General features: G+C 42.9%; 1 protein-coding gene across 2 annotated transcripts in view; it reads right to left on the bottom strand.

Annotated features, from left to right (window-relative positions):
- Positions 1-4,646: 4,646 nt before the first annotated feature.
- Positions 4,647-18,433, bottom strand: part of LOC111867886 (peritrophin-1) — a 35,234-nt gene continuing 21,447 nt past the window's right edge. The window contains exons 2-4 of one of the 2 annotated variants that reach the window (XM_023858089.1): positions 14,240-14,464; positions 8,507-8,695; positions 4,647-6,317 (exon numbers count right to left, since the gene is read on the bottom strand). In XM_023858089.1, coding sequence (XP_023713857.1) covers positions 6,019-6,317; positions 8,507-8,695; positions 14,240-14,464 — 713 coding nt within the window. In that variant the 3' untranslated portion in view covers positions 4,647-6,018. The remainder of the gene's footprint in view (positions 6,318-8,506; positions 8,696-14,239; positions 14,465-18,433) is intronic. The other variant, XM_023858088.2, reaches the window with a different exon arrangement.

Raw genomic sequence — 18,433 nt, 5'->3', positions numbered from 1 at the left:
AACACCCTGTTCTCAAATACCCTCAGTCTATGTTCCTCCTTTGATGTTAGAGACCTAGTTTCACACCCATTGGATTTTTCAATTTTCCTAATTCTTCCAGCCGCACTGTGGTCCTAGTGTCAACTTGGCCTCTAACTAAAAAAAGTATCAGGGATCTTCATGGCAGTAAAAGGCGGCAGGTGCGTAAGACTGACAACCTCACAGCCATCTGTCACTTGTCTAGATAGTGTGGGAGCCTCGATGTCTCACAACCCTATGGGCCTCCATGGTCTGTTAACCTTTAAGTGCCGAAGTGCCCAGTTTGTGCCAGTCATGAGTAAGGTCGTCGTGGCCAAAGTACCCCGTTTTGTCCAGTCAGGCATTTAAACTCCGCTAGAGGAAGCGCGCGCACACGCCGCTAGTAGAAGCGCATGCACATTCCTAAATATTTATTTTCAAATGTAGTAATTACCAGACAGACTTGAGTAAAACACTAATAGAGGAATTAAAATAATACCTAACTGAACAACAGCAAATAAAAATATACATATGAGTTATGCCAAAACTTATCCACGATCCAGTAATTTTATTGCAGATTCTGCAGATAGGTATGTTAAAAATATATTGTAAAATTTGATGTACATACCTTTTTTGTTGTTACCTGCTTGATGTATATACAGTTTCAAATAAAACTACCGTATTCAATTTCACTACGAACGCACACAAAACAGATCGCGCTCTGTATCTCAGCCACGATGCAGCTGTCTGTTCACTCAAATAGAAGGGGCAATAAGCTTTTGCAGTTCTAACGGAAGGTTTTAGCACTGAAGAAGGGACCCCTCTAGCTTTCTCTTGAATAGCCATTCTTTCATTCTTCTGACCTTCAGTCAAAGATTCGAAAATCCGAAGGGTGTAAGCAGTGCTAGCAGAAGACCAAATGATTTTATTGCTTCCATCTGTTTTATGACACCAGGGACTGCTAAAATTTGTCAAGTGTTACAAACAGAAATGAATTTATAATGCAGAACAACTCTGTGAAGAACTGGGAAACAATTTTTGCAGTACGCATCAAAATTAAAACACAAAAAAATTGAAAATAGAGTATAACACTTTGCATTAAAAATTTCAAATCTTTCGTTATAATATGCGACACTATTTTCTTTGCTGATATAAACAAAGTTAATACCATCCATTTATCATAAAAATTGTGCTAGATACAGCATTTTTAAACACAACGCTTAAAATTGATTAACCGCCTAACAGGAATGGACATTTAAACGCAAGAGAGCAACGGGCATTTAAACGAGCACCAGCAGCGGGCATTTAAATAAACTCCGGCCAGCTCAAGTTTACCACTATTTCGAAGTCCGGCGTTTAAAGGTTAAGCCAATTTTGCATCTCCTTTTGACATTATGTGAAACAGGAAAAGTGATGAGATGACCATTGGATTTCTGGAATTGAAAGTAAATTCCAATGAAGACAGTCTCTGTCATGCGAACTAGTTTGCATGACAGTCTCTGTCATGCGAACTAGTTTGCAGGTGTGGGGTAACCATCCATTCTGAATGGTCACTGGCAAGCATTACAGTTCTTTTCATAAGAGCTAAAAACTATTAACTGGTAACCGATGATTAATTGAAGAGGCAAAGGATGCATGGAAGGAAATATGAATTTAATTCATAACACATGACCCCCTTTTTTTATCACTTTGTTTTTTCTGCTTATAATACATTTTTTTTTCCCCTTGGCACTACAGCCCCAGTGGGCCTAGGCCTACCTCCATGAATTTCTGCATTCACTTCGGTTTTTCTTGATCTTATACATTTGGTAGGACTCCTTGGACCGGTGATCAGCTCGTCACTAGGACTCTCTACCTGTACACAAACACAGAAAAACGCACACATACAAACTAAACATCCATGCCCTGAGTGGGATTCGAAACCACGATCCCAGTTTCCAAGCGAGTGAAGACAGTACGTGCCTTAGAACGCTCGGCTCCCGTGACCGGCTTATAATACATATACAGACTGAAAATACTCATGAATCTGTTACTATCACCTATGTTCAATCGATGGGTTCAGCTCTCATGACTTGGTCACGTCGAATGCTAAGGTTTCAGCAAAATTGCAGTTACCATGAGAGGCATTTGGTAGGTCTTAGCTCTTGCATCAGGCAATGTGTTACTCAACCTACATCTGGTAGCTTAGAAGAGGCAGGAGTCTCACAGCTGGTAAAGAATCTAAATGGGTTACATCACTGCATCCCCAATGATTTGATAAAAATATCAGCAGAAAGAAAAGGCAGAATATATGGGACCTTTGCTATATTCTAGAACAGCTTCAGTAAATTTCTTTCAAACACCATGAGGAGGCTTATAATTTTCAAAGAACTGCACTAAAACACAGACAAAACTATTCTGGACTGTTGCTGTCTCATGAGAGTTTCTTAAAAACTTCATGGATCTGAGCCATTCCTAAGAAACTGCCAGTTGTACATATATACAAGAACTTCACCGGAACCTGAAAGTCCACTACCATGTTGACAAGAGCCCTCCACTGGTCCCTACTGAGCCACATGAATCCAACCCCTCCTGTCTAAGTTCCATTTTAATATATCCTCCCACCTTTGTCTAGGTCTTCTGGGTCATCTCTTTCCTTCTGACTTTCACACCAAAATTCTATATTCAATCTTTTCCCCCCATGTGTGCTACATAACCTGCCCACCTTATCCTCCTGAACATAAGTGAATTGTTTATCAAAAAGAAAAACACTTCAGAATGAAAGTGAATTGTGGAGAGACTAAGCTAATGGAAACATAAAAAAATGGCAGACATGATTAATAAATGCTATGAGGTCCTCTGTTTAGTTCCACTCATGTTGATTAATTTAGAAGATGAATTGCTTCATTTATATGTATCTTAGAAACTTCCCTGACAAAAGCGGCCAATAGTTATTCTGTCTGAAGTGTCTAAAAAATGTCAGCAGAATTCTCTCTCTTAAATATTGTTAAGTGCTATAACTGCTTAGACCGAAAAAACAGCAGGTCCTTCGTATCGAAATCTCAAGTCAAAATATGGAAAGCATTTATAGTAACTCTGATATACAGATCCAAAATAAAACTGAAAAATTCTTTGGTTCTTTGTGGCACAAACAGAAATTAATCATATACGAAGGGCGTTCCATAAATAATGCCTCCTATTTTTTTTGTGTTAATATGTAACATCTGAGATGGATGTTGGTGGTGTTGTAGTAAAGGTTGAACCTTCTCGCCAATGTACTGTTAGTTTGGTTGTTGTGTGACAGATAGCAACAGCAGAGCAGTCTATCAAAATGGTGTCTGACATAGAAGTGTGTATGAATCAGAGATGTGTTATTGAATTTCTCATTGTCAAACAAATTGTACCCACTGATATCCATTGACACTTGCTAAAGGTGTATGGAGACAATACAGTGGATGTCAGCACAGTGAGGCGGTGGGTAGTGAGTTTCAACAGTGGTGAAAGTGAAGTGCACGACAAGCCACACCATGGCGTCCCTGCTCAGCTGCCACTCCTCACAATGAACAGCGCCTCAATGGTACAGATCGGCAGATAACAGCCAGGGAACTGTGTGCATGGCTTAATATCGGCTGTAATGCATTGGAAACGATGTTGGGGAAGCTGGATTATCGCAAAGTTTATTCCAGGTGGGTCCCACAGATGCTTACACAGGGCCATAAAATTCATCAAATTGAAGTTTGTCAGGAACTGTTGCACCAGTTTGAGGCTGAAGGTGACAAGTTTCTGGACAGCATCATCATCAGAGATGAGACGTGGTGTCACCACCATGAGCCGGAATCCAGAAGACAGCCCATGGAGTGGCGACATCTGGATTCCCCAAGAAAAAAGAAGTTCAAGACACAGCCATCAGCAGGGAAAGTGATGTGCACGGTCTTTTGGGATAGGCAGGGTGTGATTTTCTTGGATTTCCTGGAGCCTGCTGAGACTGTCAATTCTGAACGCTACAAGACGACGTTGACTAAGCTGAAAGCCCACATTTCCCGAATCAGGCCAGAGAAGCAGACAACCTTTCGCTTGCAACACGATAACGCTAGACTCCATACCAGTTTGGCTGGACTGTCCTACCACATCCACCTTAGAGCCCCAGTTTAGCACCTTCAGACTTCCATCTCTTTGGGACTATGAAAGATGGACTACGTGGGCAATATTTTCCAGACAACGATGCTGTCATTGCAGCTGTAAGAAAGTGGCTAGCCTCTGCTGGCACAGACTTTTACAGGCATGGCATACAGGCTCTTGTTCATCGCTGGCAAAAGTGCATAATGAATGGTGGTCATTATGTGGAAAAATAACTGCAAGTATCTGAAATCTTGCTCTATTTAACTGCGTTATTATGCTTTCTGCATCTGTTGTAGTTTTCTTTAAAAAATAGGAGGCATTATATATGGAACGCTCCTTGTATGTTTACAATGAGCAGAATGTGATTCCATACATACATATCCTCATTACTGCACAAATCAAGTTAAAATATTGTTCATATGACACTAATAGAAGATTGTACCAATTCCCAGTACAATTCCTTATTGTGAAAATCATCGCAGTTCCTATAAATTCATACAAATTAAGTGTTAATGAAATATGAGCAAAGAGAAACAAAATTAGAACAAATATAGGTTTGGAATATGTGATTTATTTGAACAAATATTTTAAGGAATAATACAATTTTATTATCAACATATTATCTGAAGTCCAAGGACTATTTTTAGACACAAGGAATCTATATGACATGGACTAAATATAAAAATAGATATGTACAGTTAAATGAATATCATAGGGTTCACGTAAGGAAGATTACAGTATAAAATGAATGATGACAACAGAACAATGTTCTAATTATCTTCTAAGTAATACCACTTGAAGCTCAGAGAAAACACAGCATTTAACATTTTCTTGTGATATTATCCATTTTTATTACTCATTATAAAAATTGTCAGTCTTTATGTATTTGAAATAATAAAAATCATGATAATTATTTGTATTTGTAATTAAAAACAACATTCATGTGAGTAAGAACTACACGAATGATTGTCTACAAACAGCAGTTCAACTACTGGGAGCTAGAAAATGAGTGGGATTCAGTGAATTAGAATATCTAGCAGTTCCTTGTGTTACAGTCGAGAGTAGCTTGACATCTTAAATAAAAATTCTCTGTTATTCTCTACCTGGTTCATTGCAACCTGCTAAATCAGAGATTTGTATCCCCCCATGTAAGTTTTGTATGTGTTAATTACAGCTTGTAGCAAGACTGTAAGTGTAATATTATTTGCAGTTTCTGTAAAAGCATATCTTATTAAGAAAGAGAATGAACTTTTTTAATTTTGAACTTGATGATAGTGAATGAAGATGGCCTTCTAACCTAATAATACATGACAATTTCCACAATTTCCCAATTCTCTCCTAAAAGTCATGGTTAATGTTGATACAAACTTTGAATAAAATATGATAAATTATGAAACCTCGTTTTGAAACTAGTCCACAGCCATGTTTGAGTGTATTTTAAATTTCATAAAAGCCTCTTTTTAAACCTAATATAAATGACAAGTGTAATAATCAGTTCTTTTTAAAATTAAACCAGAAACATTCCAGTTTTTCTGACAATGAATCAAAATTTCTCCACTTGAACAAACAGTCTTTGAATCTGTTGCCATGAGAGCCTCAAATCTGGATATAACTTGTGAAAACTGTCATCATCAAATATATATTAGGTTCAAGCCCAATCAGGACTCCATTCACTGTAATTACATAACTACACTGCAGGCATATATGATGAGTTACATCACAAATCAGACTTATAGACATTGTAGTGATTTCATTAATGTTTGTAGTGACACAGTGAATTATAAATACTGAGAGTCATGTTTAAAATTCTCTGGGCATTGTTTGTGGCCATATTTACTTTGGACTCAATCTTTACACACTCTGTTAATACTCCACTGCAAACAAGAGGAAAAGTAAATACATTTCAGTTTGCTGAAGTCAATGTTAGTTCCTGGGCCTGTTCCTGACAGGAAGGGGCAGAGCCCCAGGGGGCAGGTTGGGTCTGGGGGCTGCATTAGGGATGTTCTGTTCCCCATCCTGCTCCAACTCATCTGGGAGGGGCGGCTGTGTCGTTGGCACTTCACAGTCCTCAGTGGGCGGAACAACACACCTCAGTGATCTGCGATCAAACACCAACATGGCAGGGCAGCGCTGCAGTCGAGGGTATCCTCCCTGACACTGCCAGTAACGGTTGCAAGATTTTCCCAGGGGCACGTTGCCATTGGCATCAGCATTACACAGGGCTGTAACAGAAACCAGACTGCCACTGTATATACACATACGAGGGTTGGAACTTTAATAGTGGCAACTATTTATTTACAACTGATACAAAATAGATCGAAGTTTTACTGTCCTTCAATGTAGTCATCAGCATTGTGTACAACCCGTTGCCAGTGATGTGGAAGTCGTAGGATACCTTTAGCAGTGCCTGTTGTGTTGATAGTTCGAATGCCTGAAGAATCTCTGGAACAGTTCTGAAGCGAATGCCACGAAGTGGTTCCTTCATCTTAGGAATCAAGTCAAGTCACAAGGGCTTAAGTCCGGGGAGTATGGTGGATGGTACAGCACTTCCCAGCCCCATCGATCGAACAAATCAGCCAGAGCTTGCGCTGCATGCAGCCAAACACTGTCCTGCAAAGTGATGGGTGGGTTCTGCAGAAAGAGTCGCCGCTTCTTTCTCAAAGCTGGTCACAGGTTGTGTTCCAAAAATGAAGAGCAATACTGCACATTGACGCTGTCGGGGAACGGTATGCGTTAGGATAAAACCACCACAGTCGTACACGAGAATCACCATAACTTTCACATTGCTGGGGTTCTGACGAACTTCTGATTTTCATGGTGACCCATAACGATGCCATTCGTTCGATTGGCGTTTCATTTGTGGCTCGTACGATTTGGCCCATGTCTCGTCCAGCGTAATGATACGGCGTAAGAAAACCTCTCCTTCGCGCTCATAGCGCTCCAAGTGGTTACGAGCAGCGTCGTATCGTAGCCATTTCTGCATTTCCGTCAAATCATGCGTAACCCATCGTGATGCAATTTTTTTCATGCCAAGGCGTTCCTTCAGAATGTGAAGCACAGTCGGATGCACTAATCCTGTCTCTCGGGCCAGCTCACGAATCGAATGGTGTCGATCACTCTCCAGTAACGCGGAAAGAGTCAAGGACACTAGGATGACCTGGCCGACACATGTCTGCCACATTTTGGCGTCCCTCGTTGAAGGCTTTTACCCACCTTGTCACAGTTCTGTAGGCCAATGCAGATTCCCTGCAAGCCTCTTGAAGACCTTGATGACACTGTCATGCTGTACGGCCTCTAGCACATTCAATCTCTATCCAACTCCGTTGTCCCGGTTTCGAAAACATCGTGACAACACTACATTAGACCGCCAGCTAACACGAGGCTCTGTTCTTCTCGTCACTGCGCATGCGCGTGATGTGCGAAGGGAGAGTCCATTTGCTCTGAGGTAAAGTAGGCATGTAACTAACGTGTGGTATAAGCGACATTATTTAGTTCCGTTGCATGACGTCTCTACAGCAGTGTTGCCACTATGAAAGTTCCAACCCTCGTATAATCATTTAATAGTTTCTGCAATATGTGTGTATGTGTCTGTAGGTGTTCAGCATGTTATTTCAAGTTATATTAAGTTATGTAAGGGTCAGGTGAAGTGATATAAATAGTTTGGTAATCACTGTCAAATGATATACAACACAAAATTATTTTTTCTCGGTACCCTGACGTGACATGGCTATCAATCAGGGTCATTCTAATAGCCAATAAAATACTTTTCCTACATTTGCTTCAAGTTTCTACAAGACTGCTGTTCATTCACATTACAAGCAATGTAACAAGAAGTTCTAGGAAGAACTAATGGCCTACTTTCACTTGACATGACACAGACTGAGCTGTTCCCTCGCAACGATAGGGGGCCACACAGATGGACCCAGAGACTCCCCTTTCATCCCTTAACTGAGGTCAGGCTCCCTGTAATATTTCACAAATCGAACGGATGGAGCCATGACTTCCTTCGCCATTTTAGTCTACTTTCCTTATTTTGAAAAAATAAAAAGTAGGCTTATGCGATCATCTTGCTGTCTGTGTATCCCCCTTATCAACTTTTGAATGCCTGAACAAATCTTTACGAAACTTGGTATGTATATCATGGCACCTGAGCCCATTTCAGTGGCATACTTCATAAATCCCTCCCATGAGTCTGTCTGTCTCTCTCTCCATCGTTGCCAACAAACGGCTCAGTTAACACGTTTCCGCGGCAACAAAAGTAGAATAATTGTTGAAAGCGTCGTCTTCTTTGCGGTCCGTGTAGTATCATAGAGAAATGCAGGCAATTAGTTCTTCCAAGAACTTTCTTTTTGTCGTCCACGTAAAGGTACATCTCTGCTGTGGCGGGAAATGCACTGGGCACAGAACTCACGGTGCTTCTGGCAACCCTCCACGTTGTCGGGCCAGTCACAGGAGTGCGTGTTCTCGTTGTAGAGCAGCCCGCCGATGCACAGTTGCTCTGTGGCCGTCCCGTTCCAGCACGTCCAGTAGCGCGTGCATGAGGTTTCGTGGCCGAAGATGCCGTACAGCCAGTCACAGTGCTCGGTCGATATCGGTGCGTCTGTAGAAAACATAAATGCCTGCTTTCATTTCCGCGCATAACCACCACCAACAAACATCTGCTCTGCACATGAACACAGTATTGCAAGGGATCTGGGTTCCTCATGGCGGTGATGTGACGCCGTGTGCATAGGTACCATCGTTTCGAGGGGGGCTGTTACCGAAATCTGCAGACTAGGAATGAGATGTAGGCTCATGACAAACATTGGCACGTAAAGTTGTGTCTGTGCTTCACTAACGCCATGAAGACGTATGGGGGAGTGGATGTATAGACCCACGTTTTTTTTTTTCGGAGCTGGAAGTGAGTGGTCAGATTCACGCCCCGTGGAAAGACTCCCTGGTACCCGCTGGGGTGGGCCCGAGGGCCAGTCTGGAAACGTAGGTACATACCAACGCAAAATACACGGCGTCACATCCCGTAATTCAGTGTCGTGGAACCTCATATCGTACGCACAAGTGTTTTAACTTATGTAGAATTACTGCACAGATGCTGGCCAGCACCAAAGGAGCCAATGGGCGAACATTCCAGGCATCGGAAATGGATAACTGTGATGAGAGAAGCTGGCGGTAAGACAAAGAACCGGTATGGAGGTGCTGAAGGAAAATATTACCTATATCGGGAATCGAACCCAAACTGTCCTGCTGGTAACCAGTCACTTCAGTTGCTGAGCTATACAGTAGATCTTAAAAGCAGCGACCAGCAGTTGTTTCTGTGACGTCACTGTGTTCAGTGACAACACGTGTGGCCGGCACACACTGGGGCGACTTCAGATGGCACTAGTTCTCTCTCTTTTTATGGAAAAATCAAGATTTTATAGTGTCAGGAAAGTCGAAACCACGATAAGGACGAATTTCTGAAGTGTTTATTGTTTGTTCCACGGCGCCTTGCTGATTGTGGCACGGAAGTTCTTCGCTCTGTTCCTGCTGACTGACGCCTTTCCTTTCTGTTAACGTAACATAACCCCACTCGCCAGTCGCTTAGCTACTCAAAATTTTGTTCAGAATTCTATGTAACCCCAAAATTCATAACCGTGTTTACAACAGCCCCCTACTTGTCCCTATAGTGAGACAGATGAAACAGTTCATACCACCTCAACCTACATCTATAAGATCCATTTTAATGTTATCCTACCTACCTTTAGGTTGTCCTACTGGTCTCTTTCATTCTGGGTTTCCCCAGCTTGCATATGTTATCTCTCGCGTACATGGTACATGTCATGCTTATCTCATCCTCTTTAGATCTTTATTTTTTTTTTAATTCGCTTAGTGGGGAGGGGGTTGAGTCCAACTGGGTCCACTCGGCACGGCGGCCACTGATTGACCTATTGTACCTGCCCGGGTGATTATAATGGAGAATTTGATAAAATGAAGACTGGCAGGGGAAACCGAAGTAGTCGAGAGAAAACCAGCCCCAGCGCCACTTTGTCCATCACAAATCCCACTTGACCAGACCAGGGATCGAACCCGGGCCGCCGCGGTGGGAAGCCAGAGACTAACCGCTTGAGCAATGGCGCGGTCCAGATATTAACTTAAGTTTGCAAATCTTAAAGAAATTTAGTAAAACTTCCGACTAACGGTTCTCGAGTTGTACACGTACGTATACAAGGTCGGGCAAATAAGTTTCGAGACTAATTTTGTTTTATTCTTTTATGAGCTGCAGATGTTAGCAACTTGGAATTTTTTTAAAGTACCTCCTTCCACTTCTTTACAATGTTCCCAGAACATCGGCCATTGTTCAAAACAGTTTTTGAAATCCTGAACAGGAAATGTGTGTCAGATTTTTTTTCTTTCCACAGATGATTTAGTGTTCCCAAGATCCGAGAAACGCTTTCCTTTCAGCACACAGTTTTAGTTCTGGAAACAGCCAGAAGTCAGCTGGAGCCAAGTCAGGGGGGGGGGAGAGAGTGAGAGAACGCTGGAACGTAGAACCAAGAATAGTTGGCACAAAAGAACATTCTGCTGAAATAATAAAATGGACGTCATTTGCTTCGTATGAAGGAATTACGTTACATATTGCTCAGTTAACTCATGGTCCTTACAACTAGGTTAAGTTGGAAAGTAGCCTGTTATTAGTGTCACAAAACACGAATTATTTACACATACAGAAACACAGAAGCGATTAACTGTTATTTCATGCAGTGAATGGCTGAAAAAGGCAAGAAAAATTAAGCAAAAGATAAAACGTTAAATTAATACACAGGTGTAGTAAGTACAGATGAACGAACCTGTGAATGAAAAAGTATGTCAGAGAGAAAGTTAAACATGTACCACTGCCTGCTGTTGGGAAGAAAAGTTAAAAGGGCGAGAATTGCTTCGCGTGTCACACAGCGCGAGTCTGAGTCTCTCTTCCCCGTCCAGTCAGAGAGCCGGAAAGGAACTTCTTGTTAGTTCACGGAGAGTCCAGTGGCACACGTTCGGACGCTGGTTCCTTCGTCTCTCACATGTGTTCACTTACAAACCGAGGGTTAACCCTTAAAGGGCAGTGGTTACTATATTTACAATATCCTTTACAATAAAAAACTCTGCATTTTGCCCACAAAGCGTGTTCACGTGTTCCGTATGGTTCTCACAATAAACAGCGACTGTTTTCCTAAACAGCATTAACCGGTTGGGCTTTGTAGCGGAGACGTAATGTGTTTCCTGTGAGGTACGGACTGGATCTGTGTGTTCCGTATGGTTTTCACAATAAACAGCAGCTGTTTCCCTAAACAGCATTAACCGGTTGGGCTTTATAGCAGGGACCGAATTTATTGTCAGTGATGTAGGGATTAACGTGTAAATGTTATTTAAATGACCTTAAGACTTCTAGGGGATAAAAGGCAAAGTTGTCTCTGTGCATAATTAATTAAATACCATTCTATGAGGCCGTATGGGGGAGTGGAGTTATTGCTCCACTATTCTTGACTTCGGAACTAGGTGGGTGAGTGGTCACTTTCATGTCATGGCCGTTTTAACACTGGCAGTGGCGAGTTCTCTACCAACAGCACGCTAAAATATGAGGGCACACATTCGTGTCGCGGGCGGTATTCTAACTCATTGTATGTACAAGGCTGCGTGCGTGATTTGACCACATACACTGCTGTTGTGACTGTCCTCATTCTAAATAAAATAAATTATTGTTTTAAGGTTCCAATACCAAAAGTACAGGGAAGTGATCTGCGTTTGGGAAATAAGTGACCAGAATGGGACGCACGAGAACAGACCCTGGGTCCCTGACTTCAACCAACGCTACGGCGAGAAGAGGGTTCGAACGTGTCTAACATTCAATTCTTCCCCGTAAGCAGGGTTAAAGTCCTGGACTTCTTTCCGAAAGGAATTTATAAAAAAACATTAATTACTAAACATCAAAATTAAGGGCCTCTGTCTTACAATGTTCTGTTAAGATAAAGCTAAGAGGGGATAGCTCAGTCGGTATAGTGACGGGCTCGACGGCCGGGAATAGATATTTTTCTCTTCTCCACGTCTTCCAGATCGGCAGTGGGGGCTATTCCCCTGGGCGTGAAGCTGACCACTCACCTCCATCTAGTGCCGAGGTCAAGAATGGTGGGCCATACCTCCTCTACTGCCCCATGTGGGGCGTAAGGAATATCTAACTTTCCCTTTTCCTGCGTTTAACGTCGGGACTAGATGGTCAGCTTGAAGCTCCAGCTGCCTTAATCAAGGGGAATGAGTCCGATACTGGGTCTACATGAGGACTGGTGTATTTGTGAGTCGGTGTAGAAGCATTATTCCTGTCCAAGCTCGAACCGAGAACCCGCTCACCAGCAACTACACTGACTGACTTACACGTGCCCTGACGATTCTTGGGCATTTGTACTGAGTTTTGTTTAGTGCTCATGTGCGAAGTGAAAAGACTAATTTGGGGGCTGTTCATATGAATTTGGGCTCCTGTGTCACTCATATCGACAAGCGGCAACATTCAGCATCTCGGCAGTATTAGAAATATTCGTTAAAATTTAAGCACTGCCCCTGAAAAAGGTTGTGATTAGTCAGCAGTTATCAAGCACAGGCGTAAATACATCTATCTCACTTACTTCAAGGGGAAATGCAAGCGCATTATGTTTCTAACGTATATACAGAATGTCCAGTTTAGGAGTAGACTGGTTACCGTCGGCTGTTACGGAAGCCTCCCGCAGCAGATTCACAGCTGATGGCGACCCCGTCTTTTCTTAAATTGGACACTCTGAATGTTACGAAACTTCCACACTTGACACGAAATTTGGCAGTGAGTACCAGGACAAGCACATCAAGACTTAAAAATACGTCATAATGTAGGAGGTATAGTTACGCCATTAGCTATACAGAGTGATGCTTTTCAATACGCAGGAAAATAAAAACTTCTCACAAGAAAAGAGTCTAACTCCATCCACGACAGCTCTTTCCATTGCATGTATGCTAATCCTCAAGAGCACAGTTGTAACTCTATATACCATCTGCTTAAACAGTACAAAAAAACGCCGAATTTTACCCACAAAATGTATTTATGTCTTCAATTATTCTAATAGCAATCTGGCGACTGTTTTCTTATCAGGCTCGTCTTCCTAGCGGAGATAGTGTTTCCTGTGCGTGAACCAAGCTGCGTCATCGTCACACTTTGTGACGTCATTAGAAAATATCATGACATTCCATTTTCAACATACTTCCGGTATTCATACTTCCGGAGGGACTTTTCTTCCCTGTTGTTGGCTATATAAGGTCTGATGTACCGGAAGAAGACGTGACGGAATTGGCCCTTATTTGCTGTGACGCACTGCTGTTTGGGCGGACGCGTGCGATCCGGCTGGCGAGCGTTATATATATACACTTTTCTTTTCAATACAATTTCCCAAGAATTGAGATCTTGCCGCCGAATGTTAGCGCGGAAGGGTTTAAAAGCCACTTTTTTTTTTCAGCACAGACCGGGTTACGCACTCGTTACAGAAGGTACAGAAGGAAACCGTAGCTGAAAGGCTGCTACGTGTTCCAGCCTGCTGTCTTCAGCCGTTCCCTGGCAATGGCTTCTAACAGTGGAAAATTTTCAACTTTACACGATCAGGTTCTATATTCACAGCCTCCTGTATAGAACTAAGATCTAACCTTGTCCCTTGCTTGTAATGTAGGCACGGACCACATATAAAACACAGCTCTTCTATTGTTTCGCACGTGTTAAGTAGCAACGGGTATATAAGCCGCAATATAAAAACTTTATACAATTCTTGTGAGAAGTTTACAAAGTAACTGTTATGGATCCTTGACTTTCGAAAGACCTTGATGTGGATCTTAGTTAAGATGTGATAATGGGAAGATGGAACTCTTCGGGATTTATTGTATATGATTTGTGATGTTCTGGGCTGGATTCAACTGGTATAGGAAAAAAGCTCTTCGAAGTGCTTAAGAGGCGAGGAAAGTCTTGAGGTTCTGAGCGACTGTCAGCTTCTTAACAAGGAGTTAGTGCAGTAAACATGAGCGTGACGTCAGGGAACCACAGAACAGTAATAAAGCAGCGAGCGCCACATCCAAGCCGTGCGGTTGGCAGCTGAAACAAGTGAGAACCAGGTGATCGTACTGGCCAGCTGCTTCCCCTCACAGTAGTTGGACCGCCAAGGATAGTCGCAACCCTCGGTGACCCCGCGGTGCTTGCCCGCGTACACGAGGCCGTTCGGACAGTCGTACAGCTCGGGCTGACCGCTGACACACTCCCAGTAGCGGTCACAGTATGTCGCATCGGCCACAACGCGACTCTTCGCTTTGCACGGGTCCTCCTGCTCCCGGACAGCCTTCTGCGCCAAGCCTGCAGTGCCAAACAGGGTAAGTTCACAAGTACAACTACAGAGTGAGTGGCCAGACTCGTCACGGACAGAGTGACCAGTGTCAAACAATGCAAAACACAGTGGTTATTATATGTATCAGCTCTTTTATTTGACATTTCGAAAAAATCTTAATTTTGCACACACAGTGTCTGTATGTCTCTTATGAGTCTCACAATAAACAAATCTTTGATGGGCGGGGAAATGTGTTTTCTATGAGGTAGGAACAAACATTTTTCTTCAACAGCATTAACCGCTTGGTATGGAACCGTAAATGTTTCTCGGATGAATATTACGTTTCAGATGGTTAATTGCAATTAATTCACTGATCGATTTTTCAGCGGTAAATTGCGAAGCGGTTAAAATGAACGCATATTGGCGTGGCTCTAGCCGTCCACATGTTACATCACAGAACTACTGAACATACTGGTAATTCAAGGTAAAGTTAACCCTGTAAGAGGCCGTGGAGGCCCATAAGGTTGTGAGAAGTCGAGGCTCCCACATTTTCTAGATAATCCGCTCACAGATAGCGGTGAGGTTGTCAGCCTTACACGCTGGCCGCCCTTTAGCCCCAGGAATATTCCTGGTACTCATTTCTTCGCGCTTTTCAGAGCTCATGGCCCAAGAATTGGGCCACAATACAAAAATATTATATTACTGAAAAGTGCAACATTTGGAATGCCTTACTATATGATACGCAATTAAGTTTATTTACGGCACGCACACTGAAATGCTTGCACTGCAGTCAGCTGTATAACTATATATATATGAAGCTACTAATTCGGACTAATTTGGAGCGGAAACCTAGCCCAAACTAGCAAAAAATTCCGAATTATAAAAGTGCTACTGAAAATATATATCCAGGCTGCTAAGCTACAAAATGTTGCTTAACGCGTGTCTTTTCGAGACAATACAACTTCATTTTGAACCTCAGATTACAAATCACAGAATAAATAAATTTACTTGTGCCGCAAAATGTAAAAAAAGTAAGTTTTTACATCAGTCTTTAAAAACATTTCAGGCAGCCTAAACACAAGCGCGAAATCTTATGAATGAGGCGACACATGTTGTTGTTGTTGTTGTTATTATTATCATCACTACTACGACCGTCCCTGATAGGAGTCGCACGCAGGCCATCCAGCAAATAGCCACTTCGTCGTGTAGTCCGATGAAAGTTTCCGAACGAGTTTCGGAGGAGCATATCACATCCTCTTCAGGGTCGAAGCCAGCGTGAGAAAGCAGGTGGCAAGTAGAGAGAGCTTAGCAAATGATTCGACTCAGAATACGGAGGTGATGCGTTCCTCCGAAAAGTCGGTTGATTTTCAACGGGCTATGCGGGGTCACATCACCAGAGGACACCTGCTTTTAATTTCGTCTGTTGTTTATTTAACTATGCTGTCAGCGTCGGATGCCAGAAACTTCTATGAATGATGAATTCGAAAGGATTATGGAATAATCTCCGGCACTGCCCTGACATTTGCATAAGGAGAATGAGGAAAACCACGGAACACCTCAGAGTAGCTGTGTCCAGGTCTCTAGCGTCACTGCTACATGAGCTCGCTCTGTCGTTTACTTTCCGTTACTATGGAACGTGTGTATCTGTCGTGACCCTGTTTGACGACGCTGCCAGACAGAACCTGTTTCTGGCGACTAGCAGCACAAGGCACAGTTACCCGAGCCACTTTCACTTGTCCGACCTTGCGAGTTAGTGGCCAATCCTACGGCGTCACAACCTTGTGGCAAAGCAGACAGTTCAATCTCTGGGGGAAGCCCTCAAGAAGCCGTCAGTTGTGCAGAACTCATCAAAAACTTCCCAATATTTTATGGAACCCGAAGGCTCATTACCGTGTTCACAAGAGCCCTCCACTTGTCCCTATCCTGAGCTAGATCGATCTAGTCCGTAACAACCCATCCTATCTCTGTAACATTCATTTTATATTATCCACCCACTTATGTCTTGGCCTTCCCAGTGGTCTCTTTCCTTCTCGGTTTCCCAATAATATCCTATATTATCCACATTCCTGTTACATGTCCTTCCCATCTCATCCTCCTTGACTTGATCACTGTAATTATACTTATACACAACGTGTACTCTTGTACACGTTGTGAAGCTCCTCATTATGCAGTTTTCTCCAAACTCCTGTCATTTCATCTCTCTTCGGTCCAAATATTATCCTCAACACCCTGTTCTCAAACACCCTCAGTCTATGTTCCTCCCTTAATGTCAGAGACCAAGTTTCACACCCATACAGAACCACAGGCAAAATTATAGTTTTGTATATTCTAATTTTTATGTTTTTGGACAGCAGATGAGAAGACAAAAGGTTCTGGACTGAACGGTAGCAAGCATTACCCGGGTTCAATCTCCTCTTAATTTCCTCCTGAATCAGGTTTCGATCTGTTACCGTTGTTCACAAATATCTGAACTGTGCCACATATTCAAAATTTCTGTTTCCTATCTTTATGTCATGATTTTGCCCTGAATTTTGGTGACGAGACAGCAACATATACTTAGTTTTCTCTGTGTTTACTTCTAGACCAATCTCTTTCCTAGCTTCAATTGAAGTTCCTGTGTTTTTGTTTATGGTATCTACGTCTGGATTTTGAAAAAAAGTGAACAGGAGGGGCCTCAACACAGTTTGTGTGTGGCTACAGCAATGTTTCGACAGAGCCCACACAAATCTGTGACGTCTGGAAGGACATTTTTTGGCAGTCACTCCTAATCCTGCCACCCTCCCCCTCCATGTTGGCATCCCAACCTTAATCGTACGAACCTCATTTCTGAGGAGCGTGGGTTCGATGCCTTGCAAGGGCAGGTAATGTTTCTCTTCAACACAGCATCCACTCAGCCTCGTGTCCGATGGGTACCTGGGACTCTATCCCTTAGGCGTGAAGCTTAAACTTCACTGCCACATACATCTTCATGTCAGGGTGGTTAAACGAGCACAGGGACAGTTCTACCTTTACCTTTCATCGCGCGCTCTCCAACAGCCGAGCATGACAAATCCAATATGTCTGTCTCTGCTTCCTCTTCGCAGTTAGTTAGTTATTAATGGCGTCAGGGAACCAATTACGACGCGGAAGCAACAAGCCTTTCACTTTTCTCTCACGTCTCAAACGTCCAGGCGTCGCGATGGCTCCTCCATTAACTTGAGCTGAAGATACGAACTGTTACGGAAATCATTAAGCCCTTCCCAGCGGCGTACACCATAAACAGATCAGTACCGCTAGAGCTGCAAGTCGCGCGCTCACTTATGGGCAAACAATATTGTCAATAATTTCAAAGAAAGCCCGAACGCATTCCAAACTATGCACACAATACCTCGAGAACCCGGACAGCTCAGTCGGTATACCGACGGGTTACGTGGTTGGGCGAGCAGAGTTCAATTACTGGCAGGGCCAAGATATTGTCTCTTCTCCACAGCGTCCAGAACTGCTCTGGGGCCCGGCCAGCCTTCACCCAACGGGTNGTCTAGTGTTGAGGTCAAGAATCATGGAGCTATATCTCCACCCCCCCCCCCCACATCTTCATGGTGTAGTGCTAAATTAATTAATCACAGGGGACAACTTCAAAGATGTAACCCTGTAATTTCAGAGAATATTTTCTTGTTCGTGCTGGCTGTTATAGCCTCTGCCGTCTTTACGTTTCTGCACCTCAAACACACGTCGCGCCCCGAAATGGAATACATTTGGAAAGTCAGACACGAGACTGTCGCGTAGATTCCGAGCCTGCTCCAGGTCAAAAAGGGAGGAAATGGGAAAATAAGTAGACTTTGACTCGAACCCATGTACGTAAGAGGAAAATTAACAATTTTCCCGGGGTTATAAGAGGAACATCTGTTGTATCTATAACCTTTTCTTCGACGCGCCATATGGCAGAAACACGGTGAGACGACGGGTAATGTCCTTTTCCCCGAAATATCCCACTTATGGTGACAAATGGTGGAACCTCA

The sequence above is a fragment of the Cryptotermes secundus genome, unplaced genomic scaffold, assembly GCF_002891405.2.
Source record: "Cryptotermes secundus unplaced genomic scaffold, Csec_1.0 scaffold91, whole genome shotgun sequence".
Lineage (NCBI taxonomy): Eukaryota > Metazoa > Arthropoda > Insecta > Blattodea > Kalotermitidae > Cryptotermes > Cryptotermes secundus.
Note: the sequence above shows the minus strand (reverse complement) of the source record. Positions and strands in the feature narration are given on the sequence as shown.